Below are 17,647 nucleotides of genomic sequence, written 5' to 3' on the forward strand. Positions count from 1 at the left end.
AATACGACAATTCTTTCTGGACATAATTTGTCAAGAATATTTGAATATTGTATTTCTCTCCCCCACCCTGCTTTCTCTCTCTCACGTTTTCCATCTTTTTTCTTTGTAGCTGTGTTGATTTTAAGATTTGGGGGATTTTCAGGAAAGAGACCTGTTGAATTGAAAACTTTTCATTTTATTTTTCTCTAATTTTATTCAAACAGTACAGAATACATAAAAGATTGCTAAAAATTGTCAGAATTGTGGTGTAATGGAGATTATGATTAAAAAGGAAAAAAAAGGAAAATAGGTAGGACTTTAATTCTCTGATATCTAACCAGGGCAATAGAGTTATGCTTTTGCTTTAGTTTTAGAGACCTTTTTTCTCAGCGTGTTTTCTTCCTACTGAAGAACTTGTATCTTAGTAGTTGGTGACCTCAATAATACTCCAGCCCCCAGCCTTGAATCATGGAGACAGAAAACACGTCTTTACTATTTAACTGTAGTGACTTTTAAAGGTGATTTGTTTCTAGGGGGTTTCCTGGGGGAGGGTGAGGGTGAAACTTGTTTTATTTTGTTCTTCAAGAGGTTAACAGTGCTGGCATTTGAGTAATTTTTGGTTATTTATCAGGAGAATGTAATTCCATGTAATTCACTTCTGATATGATGCATCTTACTTAGCTTTAGCTATTACACTGATAATCTTGCTGGTCATCTCGATTCTCCTATAGTTATTGGAGAAAGTAATCTTCAGGAGTAGTAGGTACCTAAAGCTAGATGCCCAAAATGGGATGAATTACCTGGTATGTTTCTGACATTCATAGAAGGATCTTAGCTGATTTGCATAGAGAAGGGGACTAGCTTTTGGATGGTTATCTGCAGGTGAACTGAAACCTACCTTAAAATCAGAGGTAATCAGAGAGACATGGTGGTTCTGATTTCCTAGAAAGGGTTGTATGCCCAGAGAAGAACAAGGAGTTTATTTGCTGTTGATAGATTTTTAAAGTAGCAGTCATTTCCTAGAGTTACAGCTATGCAGTGTAAAGAGGTATGATCAATACGTGAGCTGAAATGTGTAATATCACTTCCATAGATGTTGAAGTGTAAAAATTTTAAGTATATGACCTCTCTCATCAACTGGGATTGAAAAAAAAAAAGTGTTTAAAGGAGTTAGACATTTGTATCTCTCTGTAATCTGTTGTGAAGAGGATGTTTACCTTTCTAAGATTCCTCTAAACTGCCTAGCTTTAAAATTAAATGTTTGCTTATTACCCCTTTTTTTTTTGTATAGATATTATCACAGATGAAGCAATTCTCTCTTTGCTGCCTTTATCTTGGAGTGTTCTGCTACAGCTCAACACAAGCATCATACTTTCATTGCTCATAGGAGAAGATCTAATGCTTTTAGAACAGAAGGAAAAAAAAATCAACTCTGAGCTCTGTGGCTGTGTATATTTATCAAGTATTTACATTTGTTCTTTTGCAGCAATGAACTCACTGTAACATGGCACCCAACTGTTTATATTGCTACAAAGCACAATATGAAAGAAATTGGTCAAATTATTATTGAGTTAAAAGTCACTAATGATTACCATAAATACAGATTTTCTCAGAAGCAGCTTCCATTTTTAGGATGGCAGCTAAGATGTGGTCATAACTTCTGTTTTAAAATTTATATCTTGGCTAGTGCAGGGTGTGCTAAATGCTTTTTTTTTTTTTTTTTTTGCTATGAGCAGAAACAAAAAATATGACCAGTTCTTACTGTGGTCCAGCTTATAGATAAGTTCTTAACACCACGTTTAAGGAGGTGCTATAATTAATACCAGGGCAAAAGTCCAACTCTTCTAATGGCAGAGAATTGATGAAAAGGCAGTTTATAGTGGGCATTTTGCCTGACAATGACATGAAAAATGGAAATGTTGATTCTATTAGCAGCTGTGTTTAGGAGCAGGCAGATTTCTTATGTAATCAAAAACATAAGGTCAGTTTTCCTGGGCATTTATAGTTGAGATATTAGACCTAGAAAATAGACATAAGTTCTGCAGTTGTATATGGTTTATTTGGACTGAGAACTATCAGGCTCTGCAAGTGTCATAATGATTATATGTGTATATATATGAGGTGAATTTGCTGCACACAGGAAAGATACTAATTTACAATTTATGACAAGAATAAATGGTAGAATTAAGGTTGTTTCCAAAATATGATGTACTACATTTAGAAGTTTACATAGAAGAATGCTGAAATATTAATCTTTGCACCTCCATTTAGTCCTTTTTGTTTTGTTTTCAATGGTTTTTTTTATAACTTGAAACATGTTAAAAGTTAAGGCAAGCTTTGCATGTATTAAAACCAGGATCTTGTATGTTTTCAAGTGCAAAGTACCAAACTGCCCCCTGGTTGGAGTGGCCATATTTGAAAAAGTTTGGATACCTGTAGCTGAAATCATCAGCCTCTGAAATGTTGACTTGGAAAAGCAGTGATACAACACTGAGTTTGATGTCCCAGTTCCTCAGAATTCTCCTTCTATAGTATGGCTTATTGTTTGCATTTCTTAGGCAGTATTTAAGAGCTTTCATATGCCCATCTTTTAATAATGCCGCTGAAGAACAAGTCTCTAGTTGGACACAAACACCCAGATTTCCAAACTATCTGCAATTTTTGATATGATAAAAAATCATTTAGAATTATAAGTATAGCTGCTTTATGCTACATTTTGAAAGTAAATTTTGAAAGACAAGTAAAACCTGATTCTGTCGCACAGTTTATCACAAAAGAAAATTCACTGATAAAACATCAGATAGTCTTTGTAATGACATGTACAAATGTTATGTACTCTACAGCTTAAATTAGAAACAGCTTCAAAATGTGAACACAGTATGTGTTATAACCCTAATTTTTGAACCAAAGGATTTAACTACAAACAATAAGAAAGTACAGCGCAAGTTGACTTCATATGTGCGGAACAGAAGCTAATTCTTTATCTTCTATTCCTTCCCTAAATCACACAAGATATCCATGGTATATAAGCACACCTACTTTACATGTACCTTGAGAGTGGCAGGTGGCTACCTATTTTCTGTTGCAAACAGAAATGACTTTTAAATTTCAGATGTAACTTCATGCACCTTTTCCAAGATCCAATATTACAACTGTACAAGAAGTAGCAAATATTTCTAATTACCACTTACCAATAAAACCAAAACAAAGCTAAAAAAAATGGAGTGGGGAATGGCAGGAATGGCAGGGAAAACCAAATATCTGAGACCAGTCGCTTATGTAAACACTTGTTGTGTGACAATAAACCTTACCTTGGGCCTTTTGCTCCATTAATTGAGCACTGCCTGTGTAACTGACACCGATATGATCGGTGCTGTCGCAAAACTCATAGCTGCTGTGAAGCAGAGTGGTGTGATATGAAGTGATGAAGAAAACAGTAGAAGCTCTGTCACTAGGTCAGCTGCAAGAAGAAATGACGTGTGTGAATGTACAGTATATGGAGTTTTGTGAAAGATGCAGTCTCTCTTTCTCCCAAAGAACTTCAGCTGATGATACAAGGGGAATTCAGTTCCCTTTGGCAGGACTCCATGGTGGTCTGGATGCTGTAAATACTTCTGCTTCTACTGTTACTTAGCTAATGCTGCTAAAAATATACTCATGACAGACTTAATGAAAGTATCTTCTTTTAAAAGCTACTTGTCTACAACAATCATTTAATGTTCTTGTTTGCATGTGTGGTTCTCATTATTCTGACATAGCTATTAATACTGATGAAAATAAAGAGAGAAAACCCAAATATTTTCATACTTGCACTTCTCCAGTAGTATATAAAAAGATCCTACAGCTAATCAGCCACAGATTTTCTTGATTTTTTGGTGGGTTTTTTTTCTATTCAAGAGTAACATAACAGTATCTGAAATTGTATTGCAGCAGTGAAGACCTCAGAATCCCAGCAGATGATGTAATTATGGTTAAGAATTAGTATTATTGAATAATTCACTTTTGTAATATACAAAAGTAATTTTTTCTCTCATTTTCAACATCCATCAGTCTTAATATCTAACTAATGAAAAAACATAAACAGTGTCATCTGTCAGGTTACTAACAGAGAATGCCACCTATTGGAGTCTCATTGTTTACTTTAGCAGGTAATTTGTGGACCGGAATCATTTAATTGTTCTGAGCACATAATTACATGCCAGCATTTTCCAATTTAATTAAAATGTACAAATCTGAAGATTAAGGGAATTTTTGAATTATTAATCATTTCTCCTCTAGGAAATCTTGTTGCTCTGCAGGAGATTTGTCCAGTGTACAACTATACGTATTTTTTTCCTTCTCTTTCACAGACAGACAATTTTCCCGCAGAGCCCAATTACATGGGCAGCAGGCAGCAGTTTGTTCAAAGGTAAGGCCTATTAAATAACTTTCTCGGCTTCCCCATTTGCATTCTTGTCAAAATTGCTTTGCCAGAGAGTACAATTCAACTTAGAACAAGTAAATACAACTCTCTCTCTCTCTCTCTTTTTTTTTTTTTTTTTAAATATGTACTCCAGTAGCTCCACGTTCAAGGATCCAGAAAGAGCCAGCTTGAGGGACAGCGGGCATGGGGACAGTGATCAGGCTGACAGTGACCAAGACACTAACAAAGGCTCCTGCTGTGACATGTCTGTTAGGGAGGCACTCAAGATGAAAACTACTTCAACTAAAAGCCAGCCACTTGAACAAGGTGAGTGAAGCCTCCAATGCTTACAAAAGCGTAGAGTTTAAGCTGTCATTATAAACCCATTAGTATTGCAGTTGTGGTTTATCAGGGTAGAATAGCCCACTGATAATACTATCAGAGAAAACAGTAAATCTTGTAGCTAGCCCAGAGCAAAGAACACTCAGTATCTTTTGGAATGAACATGAAATGAAACCGCAAGTATCCAAAGTAGATTAAAAAAAGAAAAAAAATAGTACTTTCCTAAAATGATTAGAATATACTTTATCTCCACCGGCATTGCCTGTGATACATTATACACAGTCCTTCTGCCAAAGTGTGATTCGGAAATTCAAACTAGACATAACTGCAACAGATAAAAGAGCGCCAATCATTTATATTCCTCGTGTAGTTTGGAGAAGACTAGAGTCTTGGGATATCAGACAAGAGTAAAAATGGATCAGAAGATGTTTTCATTTCATGGATGTATTTTCCTATTTGTAATGCTGATTTCACAATTAATAGTAGTGTGAGAAGTATAAAATAATAATATAATCTGATTTTCAGTATAATTTCGTTCACATGCTGTGAAGGTACCAAAGATTAATGTCTGTGAAACAGCTGAAATGACTTGTATATGGACAATGACAGTGCTCTCTGCAAGCATTAGTTCTGACAAACAAGCATGTTTATTTCCTCAAAGGCTGTGTCCAATTATTTTTTTTCCTGACGTGTTTTATCTAATTATGAGGCCTTTTACTTCAAAAGCGACACTTTTTTTTTTTTTTTTAAAGCAGCAGACGGGCTGAGTGCTCCACCGTTATGTGTGTTTGTGTTTTGCTTCTAGGCTGTAAGCACACCAGTGAATTATTTTTAAATGTTTTGTGTGTTTACTATTATTTTAGTTTGTTGTGGGAAAGATGATTCAGTGTTAAAGACAGTTATAGGATTATTAAATAAGTCACCCTTAATAAGAAGCTATATTTATAACTAAGCAGAAATATATCATAAGCTTTTTATTAATTATTGATAAATTTGATCTAGGGATTTTGCTTCTTAGTCTGGTCTGATCTGTAGTGCAGTCGTCAGGAAATACATGTTCAGCTTCATTTTTCCTATTATGTTGAGATTTCAATATAATTTTTGCTGTGTAGAATATTTAGAGTGCTGCAGTATAATTTATTCTATATATATTTGAAGGTTGACCTTATATATGACCTTATTTTCCAAGTAATAAATGCCAGAAAGATTATTTTTTCCTGATCTTTTGCCACAGCAACTCTTTGCTTATAATTGGACATTGATCTGTATAAAGATGCAGTACAGGATTTTTTTTTGTTAAGAAGCTGTTTGAGTGTGTGTCTAATGTTCTCCATTTTGCATAAGAAAAAGACAAAATCTCTGGAGTTCTATCTACCAAGTATAGCCACAAAACAGTTCTAAAATTTTAAAAGTTTCCTTAGGAAAATGATAGTAGGTTTTAGAAAATTATGGTATGGTGAGAATTCATAATATTGCGGTTTGTCCAGCACCATGAAGCCCAATACTGATCAAAGTATAAAAACTCTACTAAGCAGATTAAACCAATCATTTCTATTTTTTTTGTTTTTTGTTTTTTTTGGTTTTTTTTTCATTTTAGTGCAAAGAGTTATACTGAGGTTTACACTTGTCATTATATCTAGATGAGGGGCCCTATTCATCAAGAAACAACTTATTCCAGCGGCTCATATGAATTCCTCACATTCTTATTAAACATATGTTGAACTGTGAATGTTAAGTACTGTCAGCCACTGAACTGCAGCAGCAGGTGTTTATGTGAATTTTCCTACTGAGAAAAAAAAAAAAAAAGAAAAAAGAATGAGGATAGAGAGACAAACTACATTTTTTCCCCTTTTTTTTTCCTTTTTTGTGCCCCCAATATAATTACAAATGGTAATTACATCCATTTGTTTATTTGTACAAACTCTTCTGTCTCAAGTGTGCTGTAATAAAATCATTGGCATTGAAATCATTGGCAATGAAAGTTGAACCTGCAGTGAGCACCTTACGGAGTTACAGATCATTGCAGTTACAAATGTGGTGCAATATGGTGTTCCCAATTATTGCTTGTCGTTGAGCTTAGTACTCTTAGGAGCCTTAGCCCAAAGTAACTTTTCTCTTTTGAAAGAAGATAAATAAAATTGCTTTATCTAGTCATAAGACAAGTTGAAGGAGGGTGAAAAATATATGTGATTAGGATAGAAAAAAGATTGCATTTTATTTAGAGAAAAATTGTTTTCCAGGAAAAGGAAATTGTCAGCTTTCTAGAAACAATTGTCTACAGCAGTGTCTGAAGCAGTATCAGAAATTGTCGTTCTGTCATCATTCTGGTTTGTGTGAAGGGATGGAAATTCACTATTCTGTAGCAAAGTTTCAGGTTTGATTATTGTTGTTTAAAGATATTTAAAATAGTTTAACTTCTGCTTTTGGAACAGTGGTAATTATTAGATGTTCTGGCATTTTTAAAAAACTATCAGGATTAACTGTGAATTCAGGATCTTGACTTGAGACTCCTAATTTTAAAATGAGTTGAGTTTGACATCCTCTGTATGTAATTCCAAACACTATTGTCATGGGTACAATACTACCCATGGCAGTAATAAGGCTGCTAGCAGTACCAGTAGTTTAACTACAGTTTTGAGCAAATCTAGCCTAGATATAGCTTGAAAATTAAATGGTTATATTGAGAAAAAAATCGTGTCAGCAGAACTGCAGCAATTGTGCTTCTGTCAGTAATAGAGCAGTAGGAAATTCTACGAAAAAACTATTTTTGTAGATTAGATATCTTCTAATTTCATCATGGGATGGGAGGCAATCAAGCTTACTTTATGATTTACATTAAAATAGTGAAAACAGTAGATGGTAAAGCCTCTGTAAGTTTAGTATTAAAATATTTGATTTCAGGGGAAATAGCTCCAGATAACAAGTTTGGTCTGGTGGTGATTGTAAACATTCACACAAATGGGAAAGATAATGCAAATTATTCGTCATTATGAAATGCTTATGAAAGCTCATCACTTGGCCTTAATGGAAAGAAAGGGGAAAAAAACATCAACTCTATAAAAATTATCAGGACAGTAAGTCTTGTGTTAAAATAAGCATGTCCCATTTTAATTACCTCAACCATATATTCTCTTGCTGTGAATTCCAAGCCACTTTCTGCATAAAAAATATCTCGCTGTCTCTTAAGCTTACTTATGCTATCTGAATCAGTTGTCTTACTAAGCAGCTTGTTCCATATGTCTGCTGCTCTTTCAATAGAATGAGTTTAGATAAATCTGTTTTGTTTACATCTCCTTTTCCACTTCTGTTGTTGACACTTTAAACCCTATCACTAGTTTGGACAGTTTGAGATCACCCTACTTAGAAGCCTTACAGGAATTAATAGTTTTGCCTACATCTGTCAAGTTATCTGTTTATTTCACCTGAAGCAGCATATATTTTTCACATTTTATTTTTAAATAACAAAAAAAATATTTTGTATGGTATAAGCATAACAGCAGTAATCTGTATTTCTTGAAAAGATATCCAAAACTGAAAATGATATAATAAACCATAAATGATATGTACAAGGAAGCAGTATGATAAACAGCAAGATATACATTTTGTACTTTTCTTAGTGAATCTTGGATATGTTTGCCTTATATTCAGTAAAACAATATAGAGTTATGGACTTTTCTGTAGTTATTAATAAATCATTGTCAGATTTTCCCAGGAATTTTTCCTTTCTTTTTCTTTTGTTTTTTGCTGTCTGTGTTTTCTTGCTGTATAATAAATCTACCATTTTCATGTCATTGTCAGAAATATCCAAGGGATTAAGTACCTCCAAAGTCAGTAGCTTTGTTGATGTGTTTTTGCATTAGCGCAGTGTATTGCAACTTTCTTTCAACACGTTTGCTTGCCATTCACACCTGCATCCCATAGAGGGGGCATTTCTGTATGTGCTGTTGCCTCTTTAACAGTAGCACGGATCCTGAGAATAAAGGAAAACAGGAGGCACCTCCTTGGAGGAATGGTAAAAGCAAACTCCTCAGCGTGGGTGTCCGAGACTCCTCTAGGACCTGCATTGCTCTCCAGGCTTCTCTGTAGAACAGCATCGTTTTAATCTAGGAACAGATGACTAGTATAAAAGGACTGTAATGTATCTTCAAGAAAAATAAAAATTATTAAATATAACTTGAAAATATAAAACTTCTTTCTTCATTGTCACAACCAAATTACATTGCTTGACAGTCGATGCAATCCTGCATGCAACAGTTTTAAGAATAAAAACTGTATCAGTGTTATAAAATCTCTATGAATACTGTTAATTCTTGTGTTCGACTATTGAACACATTCACAGAATGAGTCTGTAGTAACTTGTACATTTATATTCTCAATTTCTAAACAAGAACGATCCCTGAAATTGAGTATCTTGTATTATCCATCCACAGAAGAACAGAAATTATCAGATTTTTTTTTACCAAGATTTTTTCTGAACTATCCATTGATTTTCTTGCAATAGTCTTGCTTGAGTCTGCAGGATAATTAAAACCCATTCAGTTTAACTGAGTGAAAGTCAGTCTAGACTGATAAGTGCAGAAGGTTCATCAAGCAAATTTCTGCCATCTGACATCATCACCAATGTTTTCCATGCCATTGGGGATGCTGGGTTCTTTTACGAGTACATCAGCTTAATGTGATAATGGAAAAAGAAGACTGTGGAGAAATATTTCTTTGTAAAGTTCTCAGAGCTGGTGATGGCCTCTGCTGAGAAACTGATGGCGGCTGTGAGTCCCACCAGAGCTGACACAACCTGTAAAATATTTTGTTCGACATTGCTTCCTCCCATAGGTTTTTTCCCCTGGACAGAACATCTCCTATCACATTCTCTCTGTGTCCAGAATCTGAATAAGCTGTCAGACTGCGCTACTTGCTCTGACGCCACCTAAGAGTCTTTATGTCCAGGACTACCATCCCTTCCAACTTGCTTACCCCTAACATGGTCGGGTAAGATGCTAACTTGCTGTTGTATGTCAGAACTTGCAAGCAATACCCATTCTTCACTTTCATCTGATTAATTATTACCAGGCAAGCTACGAGGATAACTTAATTGTATTGAGAGCCTCTTTCCTTTTTTTAGTATGACTTAGCATAGTTTCTGTTTCTAGAAATGGTAAGGTGAAGCCCAAAATAAGATTTTTTTTTTCCCTTTCGTTTGTTCTTTTACACGTATTTTTCTCTTCTTTTTTTTTTTTTTTTCTTTTTTTTTTTTTGCTTCTGTGCTTTGTGCAAGCACATGTGTGATCCTAGATGAAGACTAGCAAAAGTCAAAGACTAACTTCTCTGTTCTGTAACTGCTTCTGATTGACCAACTTTTTTATCAACACCCTAGAGGTATTTGACTTTGGTTTCATTCTAATAGTGAGATTTTTAATTTAAGACTAAAAATGTATGTAGAGTTACAAACTTTTACGAAAAATATGGTCATATTTATATTTGCTTGATGTACACTTCTGTGTGTTTAATAACTTCATCATGACATTTAAGCCACTGCCATTAGTTCCTACCTGCTTTGCTGATGGGAGTACCTTGTTTGGTGAAACTGTACTTCTAATTTTAAGAGAATTAGCAGCATTATTATTGGTCTCATCCTTCTTATGAAGTCCTTGTTGAAAGGTAATATTGAAACTTCTTTTGGTAATAAACTTTTAAATTAATATATTTCAATTTTAGTCAGAGGAGTACTTACAAAAGTTTCAAATGTTCTAAGTGCCTTGATCTCAAACACTCATTTAGAGATGATCTATGTAACATTTTTGGAAGACCTCCTTACTTAGGTTGAGCTAGGCTATACAAATGTTCTGTAATGCCCTTTTTTGAAAGATCAGAATAATATTCTCCCTTTGAACCTAAGTTAATGAACTAGAGAGAGGAATACAAGTCAGTTGCCTTTGCTGTACAGATGATTGTCATAACCTTTCTCATATTAATACCCAGTAATCTATGACATATCTGTTGCTGTATTATGTATTGAGCAAATTCTATGATGGGTTTGGGCAAAATAAAGACAAATCTCTTGTATCTACCAACTTTTATTTACTCAGAGAATTAGAGATTTCCTTCTGTTGCAGTTACGTTGAATATCTTTCTGGTTTTAAGTTTTATTTTTAGATCGTCTAGTAGTCTATTAGTCAATTTAAGTTCACTTTTTACTTTTCAGTTATTTAGATACCGTCATGACTGACACTGTGTGATGTCAGACTGAACAGTAATCAGGTGTGCTTTGAAGCAGAGTCCAGTTTGGTTCTTCCTCGTTAGAGACGGGAGTTTTCCCAGGCATAGCTTTCCTCTGCAGGGTGCTCTTCTTTCAAGTATATGAGCAGCTTTAGATTTCAAGCAAGGCTTGAAATCCAGGTGAGGAAGGCAAAGTTTGAGGAAGCAGATGTTTGTCCTAAAACAAGTCAGAAATGAAAGTGAAGTGGAACCCAAATACCTTGACTACTTTCTTATCTGCCTTCACTGATACAAAATGGAAAAGCAGCGTAAATGTTCTGGTAGCTGAAGTGACAGTGAATACACTTTACATCAGAGTATCTTAGCCTATTATTCCTGCCTGTTATTGCCTATTATCCTGCTTTTCAACTGGAGTTGAGTTCTGCCAAACCAGGTTTTCAGTCAGGTGCATGTTTCAGCATCTGGCAGATTATCATCATCATGTATCTAGTAGCAGTGAAGTTTTGTGAATAGCATATCCCACATTTAATTAATATATTTAGCCACAAATTAGGGGGGAATTTCTATAACTGACTTTCAAAACATGCAGAAGGAACTTTCTGCACCTGTACACACACAAAACATGTCATTCTGACACAAAGAAAGGATTACAGACATTCAGCACAGCTTCATCTATCCACCATTTGGTGTGTTATGACACATTTTTCAGGCAATTTCATTTTTACTCCCCATTATTTCTATTTATTTTATAGTTACAAATTAATTCAGTGGTTGAAAATTATCTATATTTTAGCCCTGTATTTTGTTTTCATTGGAAGCTTCACCACTGAATCAATTTAAATATATCATTACTAGCACCTTAAAAGGCTGAGACTGTACCAAAAAAAGTATTAATAAATGTTAGAGTTTTCTTTGATGAGCTTGTTTGCAAATTAGTGCCTAACATGCCACTTAAGATCACAAGTCTGTTACTGTAAGTCTCGTGCCTGAGATGTGAGTGCAAATTCTAACATCTGGGTGCTGTAGCTGTTGGTGCTCACTTCTTCCTGCTTTAGAGGCAACAAAGCAGGATATTCCTCTGCTGTCACTAATGTAAATCTCATCACTTCCTTTCTGTACTCTCTGTTTTGACACCACCTTTCCCAGGGCTAAGCACAGCTATTGTACTGCAGTTTGTTCTTGGAAGGCTTAGAATCCATAAGTTACCTTTTTGCTTTATTCCCACTAGAAGAGCAAGAAAAGGATTTGCAGTTCTCTGTAAGATGAGGCCCTTCTATGTCAAAATCATTATCTTCAGCTAACATTTCTTCTTTTCAGATGCTTTTTATAAATTGAAAGAAAAGTGGGGGCATAGAAAGATCAACAGTTTTTGAGACAAGGAAATTACAAAATAGATAGTTTTCATTGTTTCAGGCTTTATGCATTTCCCTGGGTGGTAAATGGATGTTCTCTGCCTGTGCTTACTTTTGTTAATGAAAATTTCAGAACATATATTCATATGTTGGATGGATGCTTAATATAATGGAAACTGTTGTAACTAGACTAGAGAGTCTATTCCTGTTTCTCAGTCTGTGTCTGAAAACATGTTTGTATGGTGTACTTGCAGTTTTCTTTTAATTAAGCTTGCACAGAATTATATTTTAAAAAGCCATATACAAGAGTGTGTCTGTTCATTCAGTTATATAAAGGAGACTATTAAAATAAACACAATATCTTCTCTCATATTAAATCATCACTGTATGATTGTATCTCCTCTTACTGAGTCAGCAGAAAATACAGGTATGATAAACAGCAATAATAGCCAAGTTTTAACACAATCCCATTGCATGTTCCATATTCTTGTTACCAAAAAAAAGGAATATACTGCAGATGGAGTTACTGTAAAGCTGATCCATATTAGTTGGAAACCTGAACTTGGACTGTAGTTATCAATAGCTTTATGTCCAGCTGGGGAAGACAAAACAGAAGTGTCTTAGATAAGAGATGGGAGTTAATTACTCCATTCAGCAACCCTTCAGTTGGAATAATGCTAATTGTATGTTGTTCTTCTGGAACAAAGAGTATCTCCTAATTCCTGCATACAGGAATCCAGTCTGTCCTTTTCCTGGCCCTTTTCCTGTATACATACTACTTTTCTCCTGTACCCTGGTTTCCAGAGGGAGAAAAGTGGTATAATTTAATTTGGACCAGAGTTGCTGCATACTCTAATTAGTTACACAGCCACCATACTCAGTTTGTAGCGATATTTTTAAGGAAGATCTGGAGAAACTCAAAATCAACAAAGAAGTAGAAAAACAGCAGAAACCAGAGTCTTACGAAACCTGGCCTGTGGGTGAAGATTAAAAGAAGTGTTTATTTAGTATTTTTGTTTGTTTAAATGAACAAAGTCTGGAAGGAAACGTAATAGAAGTCTTTGTGTATGTAAGAAGTTCTTATAAATAGGATAGTGATTGCTTTTTCTTTCCTTTTTTTTTTGTTTTGTTTTTTTGTTTTTTTGTTTTTTTGTTTAATTTGCTGGGAGAGCTATGTATGCTACGTATGAGGGAAAACTTTGCTATAAAGATAGCTAGGCACTGAAGCAGGCTACCCATTAAGTTAAAGAATCCCCCTTCCTGGCGGTTTTTAAAACAGGTTAAAAACACATTTGTCAGCAGCAACTTAGATTTATTTTAACCTACCCAGGGCCAGAGGATCTACCCTAGTCCTGCTTTTTATGATGCCTTAATTCAGTGTGAGGATGCGATGTAGTGTCTAGTCCTGAGTAAAACGTTACTGAAAGGGAACACTTGCACTGACCTGTTCTGCAGCCTTTTCCCTGCAAACATCTTTTACAGGAAGACCTCACCGTGTTAGAGAATAGCATAAAACATGGATTATGTAGTCCTTCACAGCAAGAATCCCTGATATAATACAATAGTACTTAGCATTTAACTTTGCTCAGAGACAGAACTGCCGCATGATTAACTAATTACTGCTTAGTGAAACTTTGCTCTCTGTACATCAGTGACATACGCATGCCATGTATCAGCCTCTGTGCACCTACTGTCCATCCTGACTTCCAGAATGGCAGAACAGCTGTTTTCCATTCCCTGCTGCTGCTTTCTCCTGTTCCAGCTGCCGCACTCAAATAACCTCCCTTCCCCAAGTGGGCTTCATGTGGTTTGAAAGGGACTTAATGTGCCTCAGTGCATAAGGAACTTTTGATGCATATTTCATCACGTTTCGGTTCTTTCTACGGGGAACACTGCATGTATAACAGATGTTCCCTGACTACTACCCTTTCCTGAAGGTGACATGCCCTTTTTTGTGTTTCATCTCTAATGTATATGGAGCTGGTAGTGCCTGCGTGGTACTAAAAAATACTGCTCCATGGCTGCCCCTGTGCTGCATGCCAAGCTATATTTAATTCCATCTGCTCCCCTCTGCAGCATGAAATGGAGAGGAGCATATGCCCAGTATAACCAAGTCATACTGTGGCACAGAAAAACAACCTTTATTTAAGACAAGTAAATGTATTTTTAAAATTTAGGACCATATTCTTCCAGCTTTTTATACATAAAATCTCTCATATGAATCAGTGGGAATGTTCATGTGACTACATATGAAAAATCCTTCATCTGTTAATATTTCTTTTAATATTAATACTGTATATGTAGTATGTGTGTGTTTATGTATGTACACACACATGCACAAATACAGAAGTAAGACATTATTAACTCATGTCCCTGAAAATTTCATTTTTTAATCTGTATAAACCTGTATCTTAACAGTGTGGACAACTGAAAGCTTTGAAACATTTTATTCTTTCTTTAAAACTGCAAATATGAGAACAATTCACAAAATTGTTTATGTAAAACACTATTTTCATCAAAAAGCTTGTTTTGGGAAAGTGGAATAATACTGAGGCAAAAACTGTCAATCTAAAATATAGTATACAGTTGAAAAACAGTATTATAGGCAGTTACATAGTCCGAACAAGCTTCCAAGCTCTGAGTCAAACATACAGATTAAGAACAACAGAAACACAAGTAGAATTGTGTCTCTTCTGATACGGTGAAGAGACTGTACATCTGTAATCTGTGCGGCCTAGGGAAGTGTATATTGAATCTGTGTGCACTACTGAACATGAATAGTCCTACACTTCATGTGTGTGATTAGTTTTAGCATGTGTTATTTCTTTTCTAGTTTACCAGTTTGATTTGAAGTGAGGATTCTGTCCCTTATCCCTATGGTATTTTGTTGATGTAAGCAAAGTTCACATAAAGACAACATAAGTCTATATGGTAATCCAAAATTATTTCTAATTTAAAGAATAAACTTTTTTCCTTTTTTTCCCCCCTGAGGTATATAAAATTCATACTGCACTTTTTAATAATTTCAAAAAGTACCAGCTTCACATCTCTTTTATAGGAATATTTTACTTCCAGCAGAAATTTTGCAATGTAATGTGGGAAATCATATTATGTGGCCCTAACAATGTGTCATTTTTGGTTGGCTCTTCCTAAAATGGATCAATATTTTTCTCTATGAAAAAACTGCAAAATAGTCTATGAAATAAATTTCTGCCAAATTTTCAGCCTGATTTCTCTTATAGACTTAGCATTTGCCCATAGGCAAATAATTTAAAAAAATGGCAATTTAAAACAGTTTGACTAAAATATTTATAAGATTTGTGTCTATGTTATAAAACACAGAAAGTTAAGTGTAACCCTGAAGTACATCAGGTACCACTTTCTTTTTTCTCAATTCAAAGTCTTATGATTCAACAATACCTGACTGGTACCCAGGGAGGAATACCTGGATGCATAGGAAAGGCAAGCATTTTTGAGGGGGGTAGAGAGAGATGGAGAAAGAAAGCCACAGTTGTGAGGAAAGCGTTAAACCCAGCTTAAATTGCCACTGTGCTGTGGGTGCTTTTTGCTTCTCAAGAGTACTGTAGAGGAGCCAGAGCATAATACTGAATTGGACCATAAAAATTAAAATAAGAAAGGTCATGTAAAGTTGGTACTGTGTATCCTTAAATCACTGGAAATTCCAGATAACAGCATAAAATATTTTTTCTTTGGCATTCAGGCTTATAGTAAACAGACAAGGATATTCTCAAGATGTATATTTGGATGGAATTACACTGGAACTTCACATAGTAATATATGGTAAAAATATATTACACCTTGCAACTGTCCCCATAGCAAACATTATTATATTAACTCAGGACACTTATATTTAACATGTATTACAATTTTCAAACTATAAAAAAAAGTAATTTTTGAACAGAAGTATCAAAAACTTTGAAGCATGTAGTAAAAACTATCTCAGTTATCATTGTATGGTTATTCCAACGTAAGAACAGAATTGAAATAGTTTAGACTTGTGAAATAAATCTTATCCCAAAATTTCCTGGTTTCATGATATTTATTGTGAAAATAAGACCCCATGAGAAGTTTAAGCCAAACTATTGATACATAATTATACAAGTTGTGAATTTTGCCTATGGAAACCTATTATTTCTATAGAATTATTGATAATATCTATATTTTTGTTACATTGAGAGTGTTTATTCATTCTTTATTATTAATGTTTAGTTTTATTTTGTGTACATTCACAATTTTTCTTAGTATATGGAGAACAGGAGAAATATATATGTTGCTATAATTTTGACACAAGAAAAAGTCTCTCAAAGACAGGTTAGACAATCAGTGAAAACTGGGAAACCACCCCCCCACTTGTTTGTAAGAAATGTTACCCCATTGCTAATTCACTATTATTTTACAGTGATCTCAGGAGATGTGTAACCTCTTTAAGAAAGACCAAATAAGCTACTATTTAAAGCCTAAAGATTTCTTTGCTATTTAAAACCTAAAGATTTCTTAAAATTCTTTAAAGATACAGCTTCAGATGGCAGTAGAATTACAGATCGTTATAAATTTACTACATTTCTGCAGCTTTTCACAGGTATGCATGACAACAGTAGCTGGCTCATTGTTTATTAAAAAGAAGACTCCTATATTTAAACTTTTTACAAGCACATTTGAAGGATAAGTACCATACAGCTGCTTTCCTTACTGTAAACTTGATTCTTTCACTGACATGCAGAAGTATGGAAAGACAGAGAGAGAAAGACTTACAGGAAGAAGAAAGAGAAATAAAAATTAGAAGTCAAAGGTGTGGGAAGATAATATGCAACACAGAGGAGAAAAAGCAAGTAATCAAAACACACATTTCTTAAGAAACAAGAAACTGCCCTGCTGTTAGGGGTAGTGTGCTTTTGTTTAATTTAATTTTCTTTCAAAAATGATCAAAATTTGTATTTTGCCTAGACACTAGCTGCAATTAACTAATCCTAAACTGGAATACATTCCGTATCAGACAGATGCTTGCAGTTTTTGCAGTGGAGGTTCATCAGAGTCAGCAGAGTTGTACCACTTGCCCATTTTGAACAATCACAGTACAATATTTATGTATTTCTATAAGTTAACAAACTATAACTTTTCATTCTTTATCCCATGTCAAGTAACATAATTATTTTGCCTAAACTTCTGTAGCTGAACAAAAATAAAATACTTCTTCAAAATATAGATGATGATATTTTTACTTAGGGTCCTAGTGCCTTTGTACAGTTTACTGTCACGATTCGGGAACCCAATACTCTGGAAAATACAACAAAAGAAAAACTCTTGTTATGTTCAAGACAGTTAAAAATATTCTTCACAA

At 34.6% G+C, this 17,647-nt stretch overlaps 1 protein-coding gene across 1 annotated transcript in view; it reads left to right on the plus strand.

The window, feature by feature from the left end:
- Positions 1-4,524: 4,524 nt before the first annotated feature.
- LOC104464292 (protocadherin-17-like) overlaps positions 4,525-17,647 on the plus strand; it is a 59,943-nt gene continuing 46,820 nt past the window's right edge. The window contains exon 1 of the mRNA XM_010076955.1: positions 4,525-4,708. Coding sequence (XP_010075257.1) covers positions 4,525-4,708 — 184 coding nt within the window. The remainder of the gene's footprint in view (positions 4,709-17,647) is intronic.

This window comes from Pterocles gutturalis, unplaced genomic scaffold (genome assembly GCF_000699245.1).
Source record: "Pterocles gutturalis isolate BGI_N339 unplaced genomic scaffold, ASM69924v1 scaffold6613, whole genome shotgun sequence".
NCBI classification, from domain to species: Eukaryota; Metazoa; Chordata; class Aves; order Pterocliformes; family Pteroclidae; genus Pterocles; species Pterocles gutturalis.